We start from the raw sequence: 16,749 nt of genomic DNA, 5'->3' as shown, positions 1-16,749 counted from the left end.
CCCCCTTAGGTACTAAAAGACCACAATAAAGTCTCCCTGGAAACCTTGCTATCCAAACGTTTGGGGGTAAGGAGGAGAAAGGAATGAGCGACATGCCCCCAACACCATAATGCCTCCAGTGCCTGACCCCCAGCTGGCGATTCCCTGCAGCCGCGGGGGCACAAGGCACGGGACACCCCTGCGTGGCAGCGGATTTGCAGCCCCCGGAGCCCTCCGGGAGCGGCCGCGGGAGCGCCCAGCGGGCCCGCGGCAACCTCGCCACGACGGCGAGCGACGAGGCCCCGCCCCGACGGTGCCACGCCCCCAGCATCAGCCAATAAGCGCGTCCTATGCTATCTTCGCCCCGCCCCTCCTTATTATGCGAGAACCCTCGGCTGTGATTGGCTGAGGGCTCCGCCCGTCCCCCGGGCTCGCGCCCCGCCCCGCCGCTGCCTCTGCCTGCGCTGCCGGCGGCGGGAGACGGCGCTGGGCGGGCGGCGGCGATGGGGCCGTGCTGAGGCTCCGCGGGTGCCCATGAGGCGCCGGGCAGAGCCGAGCCGAGCCGGGCGGGCTCCAGCCATGCTTCCCGGTCCGCCCGCGGGCACATGGGGCAGCGCTTGAACCGCTGCCTCGATGTCCCCGTTGCGTTGCCGCCGCTGAGGCGGAGGCTACTGCTGCTCTTCATCATGCTCTTCCTCTGGCTCTATATGTTCTACTCGTGCGCCGGCTCCTGCGCCGGGCTAACGACCCGCGGGTCACCCGCACCGTCCCGCGTCGCCCCACCGCTGTCCCCGCTGCTGCCGGGAGAGCCGGGCGAGGAGAGCAGCCTGGAGGAGCAGCGGGCAGCTCCCGACGCCAGCAGCCCCATCTCCAGCTTCTTTAACGGCTCCGGTACCAAGCGGCTGCCGCAGGCCATCATCATCGGCGTGAAGAAGGGGGGGACGCGGGCGCTGCTGGAGTTCCTGCGGGTGCACCCCGATGTGCGCGCCGTCGGCGCCGAGCCTCACTTCTTCGACCGCAACTACGAGCGGGGACTCGCCTGGTACAGGTACGGGACGGGGACGGGGATGGGGACGGGGATGGAGCGGTGGCCGGGCCGCCAGTGCCCCCCGCTGGCCGCCGCTCCCGGCAGCCTCGCTCCCCAAATCACCCTCCGCTCCTTTCCTCAGCCCCTGCCTTCGTTCCTCCGTTCATCGAGCACTCTTCCCCCCAGCCCCTCGCTCCCCCAGTTCTTCCGTCCTTGCTTCCAAATCTTTCAGCTCTCCTCTCCCGCATCCCCGTCCCGCTCTCCCCATTGCCGGCTCCCCCTGGGGTGGCCGCTGCAGCCCGGCTGCCGCCTGCGGGGTGCACAGGCACACAGACAGACACAGGGACACACAGACACACAGACAGACACACACAGGCATACACAGACAGGCACACAGACAGACACACAGAACACACAACCACACAGAAATACACACACACACACACACACAAAGGGAGAAGCCGTGGATGCCCCGCTGGCCCGAGGACTGCGCGGGGATGCTGAGGCAGAGTCAAACCCTGCCACGGGAAGCGCAGCCCCCCAAAACCCTTTATACTCCCCCGGCTCTTTGCAAAACCTGTGGCTGACTCTCACCGAGCCGCCCCGCAGCCCCGGCTGCTCCCCCATCGCCTCCCGCAGCTCCCAGCGCTAAAATTCACTTTCCTGTGCTCAGTGTGGACAAACCCCCCCTATTTCCCACGTAAACATTTCTGCATCCCAGTAACGACTGACCAAAAATGTCACTTCCAGGAGCGTACCCCACATGCTCACCTTGGCTATGAAATACTAGCAAAAGGTTGATGGGGTGGTTCTTTCAATGAATTAATGTTTTGTTAAGCTAGCCAGTAAACGCTAAAGCCAGAGGGTTCTCGCTGAAGTTGTTGGGGTCTTTTTCTGTTGTGTGTTTTAAAGTTAGCAGAGGAGCGTCGTTCCGGCAGATTCCTATAGGAGGGCTGGGTTAGGGTGAAAGTGCTGTCTCGAAAAGTGTGTCTTGTGTTGGTGGCTTTCTAAAGTGAGCGAGCAAACAGGAGCGGATTTTGGGTACCCCCGGAGCTTGTTTTACTTTCGCGTAAAGCCCGGCTATTAGCAGAGAGAAGAGGATTTTGGCTCAGCTTGTGGTGACGGTATTGAAATGTGGAGTAGGGTAGTACTGACAGTCCGAGTGTTTATGTAGAAGCCTTAACGTGGAAGGGATGAGCTTGCCTGTGTATCCACCAATGTCAGAAACACGCTGCGTTTCTGCAGGCTGCAAAGTGTGGGTTCTCTTGAGAAGAAAGATTTCCTTTTGTGTGGGCTGAAGCTGTCTACAAAATTATATTTTTAGTCTGTGCTTATCCAATTTCCACATGCTGACCCTGTAGCAGAAAAGAAACGTTAAAAATGAATCTGAAAAAGCTCAAGAACTCTAATCAAGTCTTGACTTTGAAAAATAAACACATGGCTGTGGGGTGGCATCTACTGAAATTTATGGTGGATATGCAGAAAAGCTCATTTATCAAAGACGCTCTCGAAGCTTTGAGGAGCAGATGGCAGTGGGATAGACCTGCTTCTGGAAGCAGTCCCTGAGCGAGGAGTGCAGACCTAGACAGAGGAGGAGCCACAGGCATTTGGGGCATAGTGCAGTCCTCGGTGTCGGGGATATAATTTTCCAGAGGTTTGGTCTTGATCTTGCAGCTCTTTTTCACTGGGTGTGCTGTCCCGTGCGCTGTTTGTGTAATGGTTCTGCTTTAGCACTTGGCACATGAGCTCTCCCATTAATTGCTGCAGTTTGTTTATTCTGGTATTTGATGTACTGAGTTTCATCTTTTTTATTTTTTTTTATTTTATTAGCCCCGTGGAGGCTGAGGTACAGTGAATTCTTTGTATGGGATTATTCCTTTGAGACCTAATCTTGCTGGCTTTGCTTGTGTGAGTAATCTTTGCTAAGGCACAGAGTCCCGGCGCGATGGCAGAGCTGCGGTGCCAGCTACCAGCCTGCTCAAAATACTCATTTCAAAAGCTACCTGTCTCTCTGCACGCTTTGTTGTGATCTTTGATGAGGGTTCAGTGCTGGGGAAGTGGCCAGATGTTTGCCAGAGGTCCCGATTCCTTATCTCAGCCATCAGAGGCTTGGGTTTCATGCGCGCTGCTGTTTCGCAGCAGTCAGACTAAACAGCGTCATTCCAAGGTATAAACACTCGGGTTTGTTTTCAGCGCCCGCAGGAAGCCGGCACAGGCAGCCCTGGCCCAGGGAACAAAACACTGCTGGCTCGTGAAGAATTGGAGAGGCAGGCAGCCTTTGTGGCTGGTGCTGCTGTCACTGCAGGCTGGAGGTGAGCTGTGACAGGGACAGGGCACCAGGACAGCCCTGGTTCCCCCTGGAAACAAAGGAGCTGCTCCCCCAGCAGCTGCCCTGAGCTGTGGCTGCAGCGCTGGGTGATGCTGGAGCTGCCAGCCAGGTGTGCTGCGAGGAACAGGCTTGGTGACACACAGGTCACCTGCTGGGCTGCCACACAGAGCATGGAAACATCACCCAGGACATCAAATGGAGTAAGGGTGGAGCTCCTGCAGCCCCTGGGTAAGGGACAGCTGTCCCCCCGAGAAGCTGACTTTGTAAAAAGCGTCTGTGGGATTGAATTTGGTGAGTGTGACACCTCGTGTGGGCCCGTGTGTGGGTTGAATATCAAGGGGAGTTGTGTGCCCAAAGGAGCTTTTTCTGTTTTGGGTTTGAGTCCCCTCACCCAGTGGGGACAAAAGGAGGGAGGGGGCAGCCCACAATGCTGGCATTGACTTCAGCGCTGGGATTGCTGCTGCAGCCCTGAACAAGGCTATTGAGCTAAGAGTTCAATAGCAGGTGAGCAGGGGCTTTAACAGAGTTCAACTGGCAACCCCCACCCGAAAACGGCTGTACAGCCTGGGGAAAACTCCCAAGAACAGGGGCTGAGCCAGTCATGGAAAAAAAAAAAAAAGCCTGGATTAAAAGAAAATATCTGTGTTTGTGGGTGATACGGCGAATCTGGCTCTTTCCCTCTGATCTTTTGTTAGTCTCGCACTGATTGAGCTGCCTGTTGGAATGCCATTATACTGTCAGTCACCCCAGGAACATTTATTTCATATGTTTTAATCTCCCTGCCTCTGTAGCACCAATGCCACTTTCACTAGAGTGAAGCCAAGTTAATGTCATTAGATTACATCTGATCCAGGGGAAGATGAAAGATAATTCAAAGTTACTCCGTCAGGTTGGGAGTTTAACCATCACTCCTCCTCGATGCTTCCAGAGCTGGGGAGATCTGACTCCTAATTAATGTCCTCATGGGATTTTTTTCCAAGGTTTTGTGGTTTGTTTTTTTTTCCCTTGCTTCTTTGTAATCTAGGAAACCACTGATACTTCTGAGTCAAAGGGAACAGAGAACATCTCAGCTGCTGAAGAGGTCTGGGGTGGAGGAAAAGCAGGATTGTTGGAGGGAACATGCTCACAGCAGCTGTGAGCAGCTGCATCCCACCTCGAGCTGTGTCCCATCCTCTGTGCCTCAGAGCAGGGTGAAATCAGAGCCCTGGGGATGGGGGAGTCAGGTTTTGAGGGGGTTTGAGGTCTTGGTGATCCAGCAGTGCATTCTGTGAGTGAGAAAGCGTGGCAGTGTTGGTGTGGGGGGCAGGAGTGTGTGGATGATGTCGGGGGGACATCAGGACAGTGAACACAGTTTAGAGAAGGTGGAGCAGGACCAGGTGGCCTTCAGGAAGAAGGACCTTGTTGCAAACCCTGCTGCATGAGGGAGATGCTGTAGCAGTAGTTGCCTTGAAGGGATCATCTCCCCACCTTTCTCCAGCCATCCTCGCTGCTTCTGCAAGAATCACCAGCTCTTTGTGTCCAGGGTGTGCCCAGAACATGACCTGTGTTATTGGACATTGACTTTAAACCAGTTTGGGTTTTCCACTCCCTGCTGCATGTAGGAAGGGCTGCTTTAGCAGTCCCTCCTTGTCCTGGGAACATCTCATCTCCCAGACACATTTGAATCACTAACAGCATCAAGCACAGCCTGCAGCAGTTTCTCTGGAAATTGCAGCCTTGTACAGCTGAAGAGGATCAAGGTCCTTGTTTATTTATTAGCTGTGTAATCAAACACCTCCTGCACTGAGCTCTCAGGGCTGGGTCCTGTATGAAGAGGGAACAAAAGGTGGTGTTGGCCCCAAAGTGCAGCTAATTCTCTGTAAACATCAGGTGGAGATGGGCTGAGCCTGGCACAGACAGTGGAGAGTGCCTGTGTTGGTTGGGGCAAGGAGTCCCTGCAGATGGAGGATGGGGTGGGTCTGTGGGTGGCTGAAGGGACCTTTCTTTGCTGGGAAAAGGAGCTGGAAATGCTGGGGAAATCAGGCTGGAGTCATTGAGTTAAGACAGTAACTGGTTCTGGTGCTCACGTGTTTTGCCACTGCCTGGACTTGGATCCTCCAAGGATTTTCAGTAGACATCTGGAACAGTTTGGAAGCTGGGGAGATGTTGGGGTGTGCCTCTGTAAAGGGGAAGTCCCTGTGCTGCAGGTGGAACCAGCAGGGCTGTGGTGTGCCAGCTCTCTCCAGCACAGACAAGGAGTTGTGTGGGGTTTGATGGGTTAAACACCACCCAAAGCAGGTGAACCCCAGCTGGCAGAGCAGCTGTAGCCTTGACACAGCTTTGGCTGGCTGTCCCCTTTCACTGGATGTTCTATCCAGGGATGGCACTGTCCAGATCTCCTTGGGAGATCTCCCTGCAGAGAATGGGCCTGCACTCTTTCCCCTCTTACTCCTTAAATAGACCCCAAAGGGTTGTCATTTTTTTGTGTGGTTTTTTTTTCAAATATTTTGTATCTCTGCATATCCCTTCTGTTTTCTGTTACTGGAGAAGTTCATATCTGGGCTTTGTGTGTGCCTGATGATGGAGTGAGCTCCTGAGTTGACATATTGTGAGAAATCAAAATATGATTTTAGTGAAATCTCCTTTCCAGTTGCTGTGGTCTGCACTGGGGCAAACTGGGGAGGTTTAGAAGTCTATAGAGCCATCCTCCTCTTCAGTACTGCTTCACACCCCGGTCCTAGAGAGAGCAGAACCTTTCTCACCCACTGTGGCTCTGCCTTAGCCCAAGATGATTGGAAATAGAGCTCCCCTGGCCCTGTCTGCTGGTGCTGAGCAACTGTGAAAATATGGCCTGGGCTGTCCAGGATGTTGTCAGTAAAATTCTCAGAGCCAGCTCTCGTGGAGAGCAGCACAAAGCTGCAGCTGGCTGGGCTGAGAGCTCATTTATGGCAAAAATTGGGATAAACTTTAGAGAAGCAGCAGATTCACCTGCTTTAACCCCTCTGGGTGGATTTTGTGAGTCTCCAGCCTGTCCTGCTGCCTTCAGGGGGGCTCCTGGGAGTGATTCCATCGAGTCTGGGGTCCAGGGCCATGCTCTGGCCACACCATCACCACCAGGATGTCTTTACCACAGCCCAGCTTGGGTTTCACCCTGACCTTTTGAAGTTTATAATGGGAGCAGTGAGGTCTGGGGAGGGGGAAGGGAGCTGGTGCATTTCCAAAGAGTTCAGAACAAGCAACCAGCGATCAGAAAACCTGAGAATAACCCTCCATGAACCCCCCTTGAAACTCCTGAGCTGCTAATTATGCTTTTTCCCTGGAGAATTCTGAGGTAACCCAAACTGCTTTCACAGGGAAACAGCAGATGCTGGCGAGGGGCAGCAGGGGCGGGTGTTGTGGCCATAAATCTTTGCAAATTCTCATTATGTGCAGGTATTCTAGGAGGGAAGTGAATTAGGTTGCAGTTAAATTTGTGTTGCTGGGGTTGGATGCTGGGGTCCTGCCCCGTTACAAAGCCCCAAGTGGGGCAGTGAGGGTGTTCATGTGAGCTCTGGGGTCATCCCAGGGATTGTGAGAGTGGCTGGCGTTCCTGCCTTTCTCCTGCATAACCCACCTCCCAGGAAATTCACATTTTTCTCATGGTTTGGGGTTAAACCCGTTCAGCTCCAAACCGCGCCCACCTGAGCCCTGTGCCAGGAGCTACGTGAGCAGGATGGTGCCCGCAGTGAGAGTATAAATAGAGTTGCTCCAGGAAGTGAATTATTCCTGGCATTTCTTCCATTGAATAATGTGATTCTGCAGGAGGAAATCTTTCAGCAGAAGGAATCACCGGTTCCCTTCGTGCGTGGCAAGACCATCCTTCTTGCTTCCTGGAAGTGAGGAGACTCGTTATGTGCTCTTTCTCTCTCTGCACCATCTGTTGCAGGATATGAAGATCCCTCACAACTCCCCCAGGCCACTGGTTATGACTGTGGTGGGAGATTGAGGAGAAACTTCTCACTGCTGCCCCAGGGGAGCTCTGGAGCCTCGTGTGGTTGTTTTCCCCATGGCTGAGCAGCTGTGCCCAAGTGTCATGTAAGAAAATCCCACTGGGGCCATTCCAGGCATCTGGAGGCCTTTCTTGCACCAAACTCCTGCAGCTTCACTGGGATCCTGCCTGGCTCCCAACTCAACCCCTTGACTCCAGTTCCTGAGCACAGCTGGTGGCTGCAAGCTGGGATATTTACATCTGGATCATTTCTTTCCACAACCACCCTTCTCACATCATCCCCCGGGGAGAGATGTTCAGGTTCAAGTGCAACATCACGATGGGAAGCTGGCTATTTATTGATTTGATTATTTATTTCTTTCTCCAGCAGGGTCTTCTTTTTTTTTTTTGTTAAAAATTGCAAAAAGCCAGGCTGATTTGTTCTGCCATTGCCTGTTGGAAGAGGGCTCCCTCCCATAAACCAAGCTGTCTGGGGAAGCCTTGTATGGAAAATCACCAGATCAATAGTTTTGCCTCCTGTGTTTTTCCATGGGTAGTTCTGTGTGTTCCTATCTGCAGCTTTTGGCTGTCAATGTTGCATTTTGTCATTGCCATTTCACTTCTGCCTTCATGCTTTTGTAACATAGAGCACCTTTTGACATTACTGGAACACTTCTGCACAGTCTGAGCTGGGCTGTTTGGGGAACCTAATTACAGGGAGAAATCCTGAGCATTGGCTCAGTAGAACAAGTGAGGAAACATCTGGATTTCCCAGCTGGGTGATGCTCTGTGTCCTGACTCCTCCAGCACAGAGTTAGTGAGTGAAAGGCTGGAGATGTGATGCCCAGGACAGATGTTGTGCCAAGGAGGTGCCTGGCCCAGCTGAGACACCCAAAACACCCTGCAGATCAGTGACCCCACAGTGCTGATGGGCTCCAGGCCCCTGTAGCCAGCAGGACAATTTGCTTTTCCCATTTTGCAGCTGCACTTTGGCTCCAGAGTTGTTACCTCAGCTGGAAACCTGCTCCTTGAATCCCTTTGGTTTCCAGCATTGCTGGACTCAGGGTTGTACCTTGCCAAGTTGTGTTTTGGGCCTCAATAAGATGCTGTTGGGAGGTGCCTGGGCCTGCAGGTGCAGCAAGGAACAGCTTTCCCCTGCTCCTGCAGGACCTGCACCCATGGCAGGGTCCCCAGGCCTGGATGGGGGGAGCAATTAGTGGGTGCAATTAGTATTGTGCCGTTAACGTGCTGAGATTTGCACAGGTAAATCTGGTGATGGCAGGAGGAGCCTGGGTGATGTGCCAGAGCCACAGGTGAGGGAGATCTCCCCTCTGTGAGACACAAGCATTGTGCCAGTGGCCTCTCTGGGCTGTTTCTCCCTTCCCCAAACTGTGCTGGTAGGAAATGTTGGCAGAGCCATGGTGCTGTTGCAGAGCATTAAGATATATGGTGTGTCCCTGAGGATAAACCTGTCACTCTTGGGAATGGCCAGAAAAATGACACAGACTCTCTTGTGAGTCGAACAGGAGAGTTCTTTCTCCTCTTTCTTAAGGTTTATTACCTCAGATCTTCTTTTATAGACCAACACATGAAAGTACAGAAAGGTAAAACTCTTACTGGTCAGTGAACTAACACATCACCATCACTGGTCAGTGGGGTTCACCACCCCTGAACCTTCTCTTGCAAAAAACAAACAGCACCTGCAAGGCTGTCTTCTGTCTCTGAGGATTGTTTTAATTCTTCCTTATGATTTCCCAGGCCACTTTCTCAGGCCAGACTGACAAAATTAAGCAGCCTGCTCTTCCACAGGCACTGTGCTGCCTGCTTCATAGTTAGCATCCATAGGAACCACCCTTGCTTTTGTATAATGTTGGTCCCTCCCTGGCCTCCCTTCCTTTTTCCCTACCCCATGGGCTGTCCAGAGCACTGAGACACCTTTCCCTCTCTCCTGCCCTGGGCAGTTCACTCACAATAAACCCGGGACCACTTCCCTCAAGACTGAGCCTCCTTTGTCCAAATACCCAAGTTCATGCTGAATATATTATTATTAGATTCCCCCACCCCATAGTCTGTGCAGGGCAGACACATCTCTACAAGGGACAAGAATGGAAGGATTTGTTTAATATTTACAGCAGAGTGGTGCCTGACTGGGAGGTGAATACACACAAAGTCACAACCAGCCAGTTCCCACAGCCTCACCCTGGCCTTTAGGATCAGCTGAGCCATCAGCTCTTGTGGCTTGGTGATGGTTTTGGGTTGTTGATGGGAGAGGAAGACCCACTCTGTGATTAAGAGTGCATCTCTGCCCCTCAGCCCATTGGAATATCAGCCCATGTAAGTGTGGTCATTTCCCCAGGACAATAAATTTGAAAGGCAGCTCAGGTTTGAAGCTGAGCACAGCTCATCCCATCCCGTGCTTGGCAGGTTGGGGCAGTGCTGTGGCCATCAGCAGCACTGGGGGTGGAGGATGCTCCACTCTGCCCATGGGGAAAGAGGCAGAAAAGCACCCAGAGCCTGTGGCAGGGCAGGACTGAGCACGTGGGAGCTCTTGGGATCTCCCTGAGTGTGGTGAGAGGGGAGTTTGGCTGCTAAAGCATCAACCACGGGTGTTCAAGGTGTGCTGAGCTTCCCTTGGCACCAGCTGCATCCTCCAGGCTGCTCCCCAACCACTTGCTTGTGCTGGAGGTCAGGAAAAGTTCTCCTGATGCCTCTCACAAGGGTTGGGGGTGCCAGTCCCCACATCTGGGCTAACTTCCATCTCAGGTAATTCTAAAATTGAGCTCTGCTGTTCCAGTTGGCTCCAGTTGCCTTTGTTCCCTGTCCATGGACAGGCAGAGCCTCCCCACAGGGCTTGGCGTGCTCTGGCTGTGATTGTTGGGAGATGGTTGCTCAGAAGGACAATTTGGGTTTTTCTGCACGCAAAAGCTGCGTGTCACGGCAAGGCATGAAGTGAATATTGTGCAATAATCCCGTCCTCCTGCACTGCTCAGCTCTGCTGTGGGAATGTGAATATTTGCCTGTAAATGTTTGCCTGGTGTTCAGCATTCTTGTACGTGTGTGGCAAAGGTTGTTGTAGCCTTCATCACCTCTAAAGGAGGATAAGAGCACAAAAGGAAATTCCCTTTGCCTGCAGCAAGCAGAGCACAGGCAGTGACATGCAGAGCTGGGCCAGAGGAGCGTGTTTGGGGTGACAGCTGGCACAGCCACCTCCTGTGCAGGGCCTGGGGAGCCCTGGCTTGTGCATGTTCATTCCACAGCTCCAGAAGCCTCTGGGAGGAGAGTTCATGGGGTGGTTTCTGAGGCAGTGGCTGTCCCTCCTACCCCTCTCATGTCTCCATCTGTACTATCAGCAACAGGTTGGAAAGAAGCAGAATTAGAGACTTTCTCAAACAGTGTGAGATTAAGCTGTGAAATGGGCTGCCATGGGAGGTTTTTAGTTAAAGGAGTCTAAAAAGCACCCTGAAAGTGCTTGGCAAAGAACAGAGCACCTGGAGCTGCTGAGTGTGATGGGCCAGAAACAAAGCCCAGCTCAGGGAGCTGCCAGGTCTCATCTGGGAGGGACCCAGGGCTCTGCTCCTGCTGCTGGCCCAGGAATTCTCTTGTGGATCACAGGGAGGCTCATCCCATAACTGTTCCTGGAGGGGAATTATGGCTGGTGTTGTTTGGTTAAAAACCCAGCTGGGTGTGCAGGGATGGATTTTCCAGTTGGCATCACGTGGCTGGTAGCAAAGAAAGGGAGCATTTCCACTTTGCACCATGGTCTGGGAAATTTGGGTAGAAATGACAATCAAAGCCCTGCTCCCTGTCAGCCCTTGTGCTGCCTGGAGATCATCAGCCCAGCTCCTCTGCCCCCTGCAAACCTGCCTGGGGTTAAAGGCTGCCAGAGGTTCTGAACAAGCACAAAAAACCCCAAACAGTCTGTGGGTGGGTGTGAATGGCTGAGAGTCAATGTGTGTCCCGCAGAACACCAAATGTTTCTTGTCCAGCTGCTCAGTCGGACCCACCTGAGGAGCAGGGATGGGATTTTGTTGGGCACCTGCAGAGAGAGAGGTCCAGTGGCCAGCATGGGCATTGCTGTGGCCTGGACAGCATGTTCTGTGTCATGTCCAGAGCTGCTGAGGAGGCTTTGGGACACACTCAGCTGGCTGGTGGCGAGTCAGGGCCTGAAGAACTCACAAAACACTGAGCTCCTTGCTCAAGGTGCAGCTGGGAGGGCTGGGACTGGGTTTCCAGTGAGCACCATGACCTGTCCCTCCAGCACTGCCCTCCCTGGGCTGTGTTTGCTCTGAGCACAGACAGACACTGAAGGTGCCCAGAGACAGGGCAGGGGAATCACTCTGAGCTGAAATCTTGTTTTTACATGCCCAGGGTGTGATCCCTGATCAGCCCAGCACAGACCCAGAGCTGTCTTTGTCACAAGTCGTGATGCTGCTCTGCCTGCTCCTGGCCCCACCACCCTCCCTCCCAGCCCCGGTGCATCCTTGGAACAGCTCCTAAAGAATTCAGCAGGATGTGCAGGCAGAGAGGCCGGGGCTGGGGAAGGGCTGCCCAGCCTGACCCAGATGCAGCACACAGCCCTTAATTGAGTTTGACCATCAGCAGTGCCCCCGCTCGGGGTCAGCCCTGGGTGCACAGCCTGCCCGAGCTGGAGCTGCTTTCTTTGCTGTGGGACAGGTTGAGCTCTGCCCTGCCTGCAGCCAGGGTGGTGTCACATCCCAGGGACCCACTGTCCCCACGGGGTGACACGACAGGGTCTGTGAGCTGGGAGCTGTGCCTTTTGAGGGGTCTGTGCCTTTTGAGGGGTCTGTGCCTTTTGAGGGGGCTGTGCCTTTTGAGGGAGCTGTGCCTTTTGAGGGGGCTGTGCCTTTTGAGGAGCTGCACCCTGGAGTTTACAGCTTCATCTGCCCCAGGCTCCCTAATTGCACTTGAGTTGTTTGGCCAAGTGACAGCGAGCCACGGGGCCGCAGCTGGTGCCTGGGTGTGTCCCTGTTCTTGGTGCTCCCATCCCTGCAGTCACGCTGTGGGGGATGCATTTAGGAGTTTTCCAGCCCCTCAGTTTCCAGAATGCATTGGCCAGGATGTCCAGAGGAAGCTGTGTCCTGGCTGACCTCCCAGGCCAGGCGTTAAGCACATGGCACACACTGGGAAGGAGAGCGCACTGTGAGCCGTCCATGCCCGTGCTGTCCGCAGGGAGAGGGCCCTTGCCAGCCTCCAGATGGACTGTAACCCTGAGATCATCTCACTCCTGCCCTGACCAGCCCTTCCCAGGCCTCTCACAGCCCAGAGCTGTAAAGCAGATTCCTGGAGATGATGAACCTGTGCCGCTCTGGTGCTGGGCTGTGCCGGAGGCTCCAGGCACATCCCTTGCTGGGAGCCACAAGCCATGATGGTATTCCAGGGGAAATGAGTCAGGAGGGAGCTTTGGGGAGTGGTTAACAGCCTCAGCCAAGGCAGGGCTGTGGGTCAGAGAGGCCCAGTTCTTTCCTGGTGATATTCCTGCTGATGTGACAGGTACAGATCTACCTGCACCCCCAGCTTTAGCAAAGGGCAGGGACAGTGGGGACATCCCCTGAGCCCTGCTCTGCAGGAGGACTTTCAGACACAAGCCCATGGGTCACCCTGACATTGCTGACTCAGCCACGGGCCCTTCCCTCAGCAGAGATTTCCAGGAATGCCATCCTTAACATCTCCCACTAGGCAAATCATAGCCAGCATATGGTTAGGGAGGAATTGGATTTACCCTGTAATCTAATCAATGTTAAATAACAGTAATTCTAACTCCGAGCTCCGTGTTTAAAGTGCTGTTGGTCTCTGGGGTTCATTGGAGTTATTTAATCTAATGAAATCCCATTACTGTCTCATGAGGGTGTGCCACAGGGATGTCTTTCCTAGGAAGGCAATGGTTAAAGAATTGGCAGCCAAGCACAAATATCCAGTAGGGGAAAGGGGCTGAGTGCAGTAAGTTGAGGCTTTCACCTGGCAGGAGGAGCTCAGAGCACTTTGGCTGCATCATTCCAGTGGTGACTGTCATTGCTCAGGCCGTGTCCTGTCACCTCCCTGGGCAGGCTGTACTGCATGGTGCCACTTTTCCCTTCTGCTGGCCCAAACAGGAGTTAAGTTCATTAACCCATCTCAGTACCCAGCATCAAACCTGCTGTGCTTCCTGCAGTGGGTTGTTCTCAGCACTCTGCTGCTCCTGGCTGTGTTGGCCACTGGATTTCCACAGAATCAGAGAATCACCAATGGTTTGGCTGGGAAGGGACCTTACAGACCAGCTCATTCCAAGCCCCTTCCACACCTTCCACTAGCCCACGTTGCTCCAAACCCCATCCAACCTCACCTTGAACACTTCCAGGGATTTAAGATGGTTCCCCCCCAACCTGCTGTACTTTTTCCATTTGCATTAAGCAATTTTTCCCAATCTGCTTTATAGAGGGAGACAGGTCCTCTTCCAGGTCACATTTCCCACGCTGGCTTTGTGACAAGTTCTCAGCCTTCAGTCAATTACATCACAACAGAGTCAAGCCGAGCCTATTGCACCAGTTGCTTTCCTACATGCTGGGCTTATTGTATTCAAATACCTTGGAATTCTGTCAGCAGAAGGCAGGGACTCTGCTGCTGTCAAATACCAGCCAGGCTGTGTCCTGTGTGCTGGGGGAGTGTTCCTTCCCTGTAGTGCATGCTCCAGTTTCCCATTATTACTCTTTTAATAAGACCAATACTTGCTCTGCTTCGCTCATTTGCTGCTAAAATTGGAGCCATTAGAGCAGGAAGTGACAATTACCTTTTGAGCAGTGTGGGGTAGGAGCCCAGTGTGGTGCTGCCCCAAAGGAGAGGGATCAAATCTGCTTTTGAGGTGTAAATTCCTGTCTCACACTGGACCAGCTTTCTGGGGACAGTTGGGATGACTGTCAGGGGTGCCCAGCATCCTCTGGAGGAAAGATTGCACCCATAGGTGCTGGGAGAGGACACATCTGGCTCGGTGTCTGTGGATGTGATGGGAATGAGGGGTTGTGGCTCTGTGCTGCTGAGTTATCTTGGGACATCCTCTGAGCTGCCCATCCCCAAGGAGCAGCTTCTTTCCTTGAAAACCATCTCTGTGCTGGGAAAAAAACCACAAAACATTAAAAAGGAGCATGTCTGGTACTTTAATCACGTTAAGCACTCCCAAACCCATGTCTGCACTGCACAGCAGCGTGCCAGAGCTCTCTGGAGGAGCAGATGCTGCAGGTGCAGAGAGATGGGGCAAAGGAGGGGTTTCTGGAGGAGGGAGAGCTCTGTGAGCACAGCCTGGCAAACACTGCAGGAGCAGCCCTTGGCCCTGGAGAGGTGGCACTCTCAGGCCTGGCATGGGTGAGGCTGGAGGTGCTGTGTGTGGCGTGGGAGCAGCGATGCTGGCTGTGCAGCCGCCGTGTCTGGGCTCATTATGCACGTCCCTTTCACACCGCCTTCATTATTCCCCTGCTATCTAGTGTCATTAAGATATCAAGTTCATTTAGGTACATCCACATTGGCAGTTTAATTATGTCTGGGTGCTACTCTGTATTTTATTCATGGACTATCTGGGGGCGGTTGTCAAACACAAGACCAGGAGATAAAGGTTTGGTGGCTGCAGAATGCTAATGCCCTGCTGGTTCCCTTTTGACAAATACACATGCCAGTTATTACCAAACTGATTATTTCATTCATTAACACCACATACATCAGCTCCCTTCACCCAGTATTATTGTATACATTCATCTTTTCATAAACAATTACCTGACAAAGTTGGGAAAGGCGAGTGTTGGGGAAGGAATGCTGTGCTGGGAAGTTCCTGGTGTGGGTTAGTGACAGGGTGCTGGGGGTGTGTGGAACACTCTGTTAGTGTGATGGCTTCATTAATCAAATTAGGGACAATAGCATGTCACATGTGTGCCACGTTTCCCAACAACCCCTCTGTGCTGTGCCACAGCTCCCTGGCCAGTTTGTGCTGATGAGGTGACACAAAATCCAGGGGACCCTGTGGGAAGGCCTGGAAAGCAGCTGGACCATGAGCTGCATTTCTCATTATTATTATTATTTTTAGTAATATTATTATCATTATTATGATGAGGAGTATTAGTGTGAAAACAGGTCCTTTGTTTATTGTTTCTGTCTTTTTTCCAGCTTCCTCATTCTGCTTTGCCCAGGTTGGAGCCCTGTGCAGTAGGATTAGAAGTGGTGGTAGGAATGATTAGGACATCACGAGTGTGTAACCAGCTGGGGAGCAAAGCCCTCACTGTGTCTTCTTTCCACAGTTTTTGAGTGTAAAAGCTGGTGATGGAGAAAAAAATGTAGCAGGGAGATGTGAGCAGTGAAGAGTAACCAAAGTCATGAAATAAGTGATTCCTGGAACTTTCTTAGAGATGGTGAGACCCACCAGGAAGGACTGGGGATGCTGCTGGCCCAGGTGGGGATCACTGGCAGCATCCTCCAGCCCCTTACATCCAGCACAAAGCCCTGCAGGAAGGGTTTGTTGTTGAACACACCGCCCTCATGGTTTCAGTGTGGTGTCTTCCCTGATTTCTTCAGACACTTTGTGCCCTCAGCTGTCTCCCCAGGCAGGCTCACTCCCTGGGATGTGGAGAAGGAGCAGCTGCAGGAGGCACCAATACAGCCACAATCAATTCAGCTCCTCACTCGAGCAGACACGCTCGGAAAGCAACGCTTCAGGGGTCACACTGCAGCACAGGATTTGCAAATAAATAAAGGATCTGAGTGAGTTTTAAGTGCCTAACTCCCTTAGGCCCCTTTGGAACAAACCCCACTGGAATAACTAAGAAGCTTTCCCTGTGTGTTTGCAGAAACATTAATCCTCCTTGCTATGTCAGGTCTCTTTGATCACACTTCAAAATCTCCATCTCCAGGGGTTCTGTCTGGGATTTCCAAAGGCTTAAGAGCAGAAGACCTGGGCTCCCAAGGCTCAGGATCCTTTTCCAAATCCCTCCGTGGCTCTCCGTGTTGGAATGGAGAGATCACACCATGCCAGGGGTCCCCGTGGTCCCACTGCAAGGTGGGACCCACCATGGGGTGCTGGCTGACTGTTGTGGTGGGCTGTGGGATTTAGAATCCCTGCTGCTCTGAAGAGTGTCAGCGTGGGCTTAGTTCTGTTTCCTTCTGTATTCCCAGGGAAGCTGGATGACAGAGGAAGCACACTCAGGCTGGGTTTTCTCTTCAGGGATGCTGAGAAATGATTGGTGAGGGAGGGTTGGTCTTGCTAAGAAGGGAGGCCCTGGCAAAGGACAGGCTGGGAGTCACCTTCAGGAGCTGATCTGAAGCCTGCAGCCCACACTAGTTCAGTGCTGAGTGAGGAAGAGCAGTTTTTATTGACCTGGGTCCAAATTACTCAAGTTGACTAATGAACCTGAGGTCACTAATTGGGTTTTTTTCATCCATCCATCCATCTATCCATCCATCATCCATCCATCCATCATCCATCCATCATCCATC

At 52.9% G+C, this 16,749-nt stretch overlaps 1 protein-coding gene across 1 annotated transcript in view; it reads left to right on the top strand.

The window, feature by feature from the left end:
- The first annotated feature begins 458 nt into the window (after positions 1-458).
- Positions 459-16,749, top strand: part of LOC107212609 (heparan sulfate glucosamine 3-O-sulfotransferase 3B1-like) — a 32,019-nt gene continuing 15,728 nt past the window's right edge. Inside the window, exon 1 of the mRNA XM_015646093.3 lies at positions 459-1,027. Coding sequence (XP_015501579.1) covers positions 585-1,027 — 443 coding nt within the window. The 5' untranslated portion in view covers positions 459-584. The remainder of the gene's footprint in view (positions 1,028-16,749) is intronic.

The sequence above is a fragment of the Parus major genome, chromosome 18 (genome assembly GCF_001522545.3).
Source record: "Parus major isolate Abel chromosome 18, Parus_major1.1, whole genome shotgun sequence".
NCBI classification, from domain to species: domain Eukaryota; kingdom Metazoa; phylum Chordata; class Aves; order Passeriformes; family Paridae; genus Parus; species Parus major.
This window is presented reverse-complemented; position numbering and strand designations above follow the sequence as displayed.